General features: G+C 50.7%; 1 protein-coding gene across 1 annotated transcript in view; it reads left to right on the top strand.

Annotated features, from left to right (window-relative positions):
- The first annotated feature begins 408 nt into the window (after positions 1-408).
- BTNL9 (butyrophilin like 9) overlaps positions 409-5184 on the top strand; it is a 17764-nt gene continuing 12988 nt past the window's right edge. Inside the window, exon 1 of the mRNA XM_011372025.1 lies at positions 409-526. Within this exon, the coding sequence (XP_011370327.1) occupies positions 409-526 (118 nt within the window). The remainder of the gene's footprint in view (positions 527-5184) is intronic.

Here is a 5184-nt window from a genome sequence, read left to right on the forward strand (position 1 = left end):
CAGAAGTGGAGCGTAGGACACCATGCCCAAAAACATAGGGGTGGAAGAGCGGGCTGCATGTGCTCGACTGGTGAAGATTTGGGGTCAAGAATAAAAAGAGAGAAGGATGGAAGAGCTAGGATGAGCCCTGAGAGGTAGAGAGAGACGTGACACAAATTCTTGTATGGATTCTGAAGATGAGGTAAGACATTTTATTTTCAAACTCAAGAGAGAAAGCCACCCCTCAATCTTCTCTCCTAAGCCCACCTCTGTGCTCACAAGTTTCCCTTAAGCTGTTCTAACTGCTGCTTCTTTTGCTGGTTTCCTCGACAGAAGAGAAAGGTTAAGTCATCTACATATGAGTTTCATATGACTTTTCGTTCTTATCTCTTCTGGTGCTCCAGGCTGTGTGTGAGAGTGGCCTTCGCGATGCCCCCCAGTTCCCTCAAACAATCTCACAGTGAGAGCTGGTGGACCTTAGGAAGAATCTGCCTGAGTGACTCGTTGCAGAAGCTGTACCAGGTGGATTCTCCAGTGTCCAAAGGCAGTGAGGGTCCTTCTCTTTCCACTTAGAGCCCTCCAGGAGTCTAGCACTCGCTCTTCTGGGATAAGGGCCTTCACGTGTTTCCTAAGGCCTTGAAATAGAAGTGCCCATAAATAGGGCCCTATGCCCTGGCCTGATGGGCGATGCACCCTGATGTGCAGGCACTGGCAGGTGGGGTCTCTCTCACATCCCAGCAGGACCGTGTTGGGGGCCACAGAGGTAGGCTCTGTCTGCTGCCTTTGCATTCCTGCTGCCATAGTCTCATCTCTCCCCAGGTAGCAGAGAGGACCCCAGGGAAAGGACAATGAAAAGCCACAATTAACATTTCCAAATACCTGCCATTTTTCTTCTCTAGCCTGAATTATTTCAGGTCCTTCACACTTCCAAAATGTTCTTGGCTGCTTGTAGAACAACGTTCTACTTCCCTGTGTGGCATGAAAAGTCTTTTGCAATTTGGTTCCATCTATTCTTGTCCAGCCTTCCCTTCCACTGATGATTTTCATAAACTCTCCTGGCAAGCCCACAGCCTTTTTCTACCCCACACATTCTAATCACCCCGCTCCACTCAGAATGTCTATCCCCCTGCCTGCAACTCTGATCCTACTCTTTGTTTAGTGTCCATCTTATGTTTAATCTGTGCCTGAGCCCTCCTGTGTCTCCCAGACCCAGGGACCTGCACCCACCATTTGAGCTTACCACTCAGCCCCTTTTGCTGTCCTGAGACATCGTTATGCATGCACAAGCCCAAAATGCATGCACCAGCCACCTGAACATGAAGGGTCACCTATTCCACCTGCTTGCACAGAGCCTAGCACACGCACAGGCCCCTCTCCAACACCAGGCGTTTCTGGGAATCTCTGGGGGATATCTTGCAGATGCTAGACTGCTCTGTGGCAGGGCTCTGAGCAGTCCCTTAGGGAGGATACCAGTGTGGCACCTTGATCCACTGCACTCCTCTATCACTAATACCCAAGTTGCACAATGGCCTATGACACAATAGGGTGGAGTAGGGTAATGGCTGTTTCTACTTTTTTGAGCTCTGCTGCAGTAAAGAAATCCAAACGCAGTGCCCCACTTGATTTCCAAAATGTATATGATCAGCTCTTGCAAGTTTTACCTACGGCCCTTAATCTGCAGAGGAGGGTAGAGCTGGTTAAGAGTTGCACACCAGATTTTTTCTAACTCTTAGTGATATTTCAGCCCAGTTTCTGTATCTTTTGCTGTAATGGTATGGAGCGAGGGGCATCCCACCTCCCTGGAGCCCTAGACCTCAGGCAGCCAGCAGGAGTATTTTGTCCCTGCTCAGAGCTTTTGCAGCCTCTGCAAAACCCCTAGATACCTTTCCCCTCCTTCTAAGACCTTGGAGGGACATTTTCTTTGGAAATTCAATTCATGATTTGCCTCCCAGAGATAGGATGTGACAGGGACTTCCTCCTTTTGTTCTATCTACCTTGATTTTTATAGCAAAGGGGAGAACAAGCAGCGTATGTCTTAAGGTGGAAGGTGGGTGGGTAATCCGTCACACATGAGCTGGCCCCTCAACTGGAACCAAGACTCTTTACAACAATCATCTCCTTTGCAGCGGAGCTGGGATTGCCAGGACTCATCTGCCATTTTGAACTCTTTGCTGCAATCTGCCAGGTACGGGGCTCATTTTCAGCACCAGTCTAAACTGCCACCTTTCAGAAATGGAAAGCAGAAAACAATGGCTTTTGAAGAGAGAGTGCAGATGGATTGGCCCCATCTTATCAGCAGAGCCTGGCTGCAGGGTGGGGTGCTTGGAGTGTGGCCTCTGAAGATGCCCCTTTAGGCATTCCACCTGAGGAGGCAGGTTTCTGACGGGTCTCATTTCCCCTCCAGCCTCACTGAGGGTCCCTTCTTGGGGCGAATTACATCCCTTAAAGACTAGGGGTAGAAATCCTCTTTGGGGCCTATTGAAATCAAACCAAAGCAAGCTGGTGAGCATCAACTGACAGCTTGTGGAGGGGCAAGCATTGAATGGGCGCTGGAAGGGGAGAGTGTGCAAGAGTGTAAAAGCCCTCCCCCGGGGGCTTACAAGTAGGGCACAGAGAGTGAGAGAAGGGCGAAGCACAGTGCCATTACAAAGCCCAAGCTCCCTCAAGTAGCAAAAGCAAAAAATAACCTTTAAAGAGATACTCAAGAGCTGAGAGACTGGAAATCAAGAGACCAGACCATCAGGTGTTGTTCAGGAATTTGGGATGTAGGTGCAGAAAACTGCCATGCAGTTGGAGTGGAGCCAGGGAAAAAATGAGGGGGAAAGAAAAAAGGAGAAATTGGGCTTCCACAGGTGGAAAGTGGCAGCTTTTCTTTGGCACTGGTGTGCACAATCCTTACTCCTCCCTGTATCTTCGGGTGGGAACATCCCAGAAGCTCCTGAGAGAGTAGAGAGAAAGTCCCCACCAGTAAAGCTGAGCTCCAGCCTGAGACCTCATTTTTGGCCGTCCTTCCCCCACTAGGTGCTCCATCTTCCCCAAATATCCAATGCATCCAGACTCTTGCCTTTCCCCAGCAAAACCTCCTTGCCCAAACCAGAACCTGAAATCTATTTATACTGTGGTGCAAATAGCTGAGAGCAGAGTGTTGCCCTCACCGGGCACTTGCTCTCTGGTAAGGACCAGAGCCTTTAAACCACAGAAGTCAGAAAGGTTGAGCCTCAGGCAGCAGGTGCGAGTGGAGTGCCATTTGGGCATGACGGGCATTCGGCTCCTCTGAAATCCTTCAGGAATTTACCAGACTGTCTCCCTTCAATGAAAGCCTTCCAAGGCATGTCCTTGTGTTGGGAGCAAAGACATCACAGGGCATGTACCTCCTGTCTGAGAAGATGCTGCTCACAAGCACTGAGGGAGACTCTGGTTTTGAGTTCTCTTATCAGCAGTGAGGTTTTAGGTTTTTATTGGCTGGTTGGCTGGCTGGCTGGCTGGCTGGCTGGCTGGTTGGTTGGTTGGTTGGTCGGTCCATCTTGGAGCTGACACCTGGGGACTCAAGTCGCTTCTTCAGTGCTCGTGAGATGCTGCCAGGACAATGGCTGTGGTCTGTGGCCAGGGAGTCTCTAACCGGGGTCATGGTCTGGGGGACAGGAGACTGAAGGCACACCCAGCCCTGACACATGGCACAGCTGATGAGGAATTTCTATTCAGAGAAGCATAGAACTCTACCAGCTCCTGTGTGGGCAGGTCACCTAGCCTCCTTGTGCTTATTTCTTTGTCTGTGATTTTGACCTATGGTAATAATAATATTAATACTTGTGGTATAGGTAAGTTCTTAGTACGTACTAAGTTCTCCATCTGTGCTAGTTCTTATTACTGTGGGTGCATGTGTGTGCACGTGTGCATGCGTGTGCATGTGTGTGTAGGCGATCTCTTTCTCCTGCAGCCTCAGTGATGGAAATCACATGAGTGTGTCACAATGGATAATTGTGGTCCTGCAGTCATTCCAAGGTCTGGAACACACTGATTGCCCCCTCCCAGGTGGCAGCCTCCTTTGCCCAGGGATATTGGACCATGTACTTCTCCTAGGAGGGGTCCCCATCCCAGCTGTGGGCCTAATGACTCATGGCTGCCCAAGGGAGAACCCGAGTTACCACCTCCACAAGTCTCAACTGATTCCTCAGACCCTGGCTAGTCCAAATGGACCCATAAGCCACATCTGAGCCTCTCTTGTTTGGAAGGCATTCGCTGGTGCTGACAGATCCTTATGGCTTCGCCCTCCTGGGGCTCTATGTCAAGAGTCTAGAGGAAAAGACTGACACCCAAAAGAGAGGAGAAGGGAACAGGGAGAGGGAGAGAGAACACAAAGCCGGTGTGTACCTTGCTTTTGGGTTCTTCATTGCTAATTTCCAGGCCTGACACACACGTTCCTACCATCAGCCAAAGGATGAGAGGCTGGACTGTGAGGTGAGAGCCTGGACCCAGGCTGGAGGCTTCTGTTCTGCTGCTACTGTGTGAATAGCTGCTGGCCATAAAACAGCCAGGACTTCTCCAGAAAGGACTCCAACTTCCTTTTCTGACAAGGCCCCTGCTGAAGTTCAAATGAAACCCCTCCAACTTGCCCCCTCCCTGCCTTCCCACCTGCATGCAAGCTCCAGTAGGGCAGGGCCCCCAGCCATTGGCCCACTTGCTTCACAGGCCATCACCCTCCCTTCCATTGTATTCTCACCTGCCCAGGTCCTTTCAGCTCAGGGGTCACCTGGGAAGCCTCCCCTGCCATTAACTCACCTGCCCACACATCTTTTAACCACCCTTCTGCTGCATGACCCAGCAGTGTTCAAGTCTTTTATCTAAACCCTATGGTACCACTGATGTGCGGCTGGGGCTCTGCAGCCACAGGACCCCAGAAACATGTGCCATGTCACAGGGTCTGTGAGAAAAGGAAAACCAAACAATGGAGTGGGGTGACAGAAGGAGGGAGGATGGTGAGGACACTGAGAGTGGAAACTGTGTGGGCCTCCCCCGTCCCCCAGGGTCCTATGATGGCGTGAAAGGAGTGGGATGCAGGCTCCTGAGGAAGATAGAGAGCAGAGAGCAAATGTTTGGGAGGTGGAGGTGGAGGGAGGAGGTACTGACTTTTATTTAAAGCACCCAGGCAACCTATGCGAGGCTTAGCGACCCTCTGAGTCAGCATTGGTTTCTTTCATTGTTCAA

This window comes from Pteropus vampyrus, unplaced genomic scaffold (genome assembly GCF_000151845.1).
Source record: "Pteropus vampyrus isolate Shadow unplaced genomic scaffold, Pvam_2.0 Scaffold197, whole genome shotgun sequence".
In the NCBI taxonomy this organism is placed as follows: Eukaryota; Metazoa; Chordata; class Mammalia; order Chiroptera; family Pteropodidae; genus Pteropus; species Pteropus vampyrus.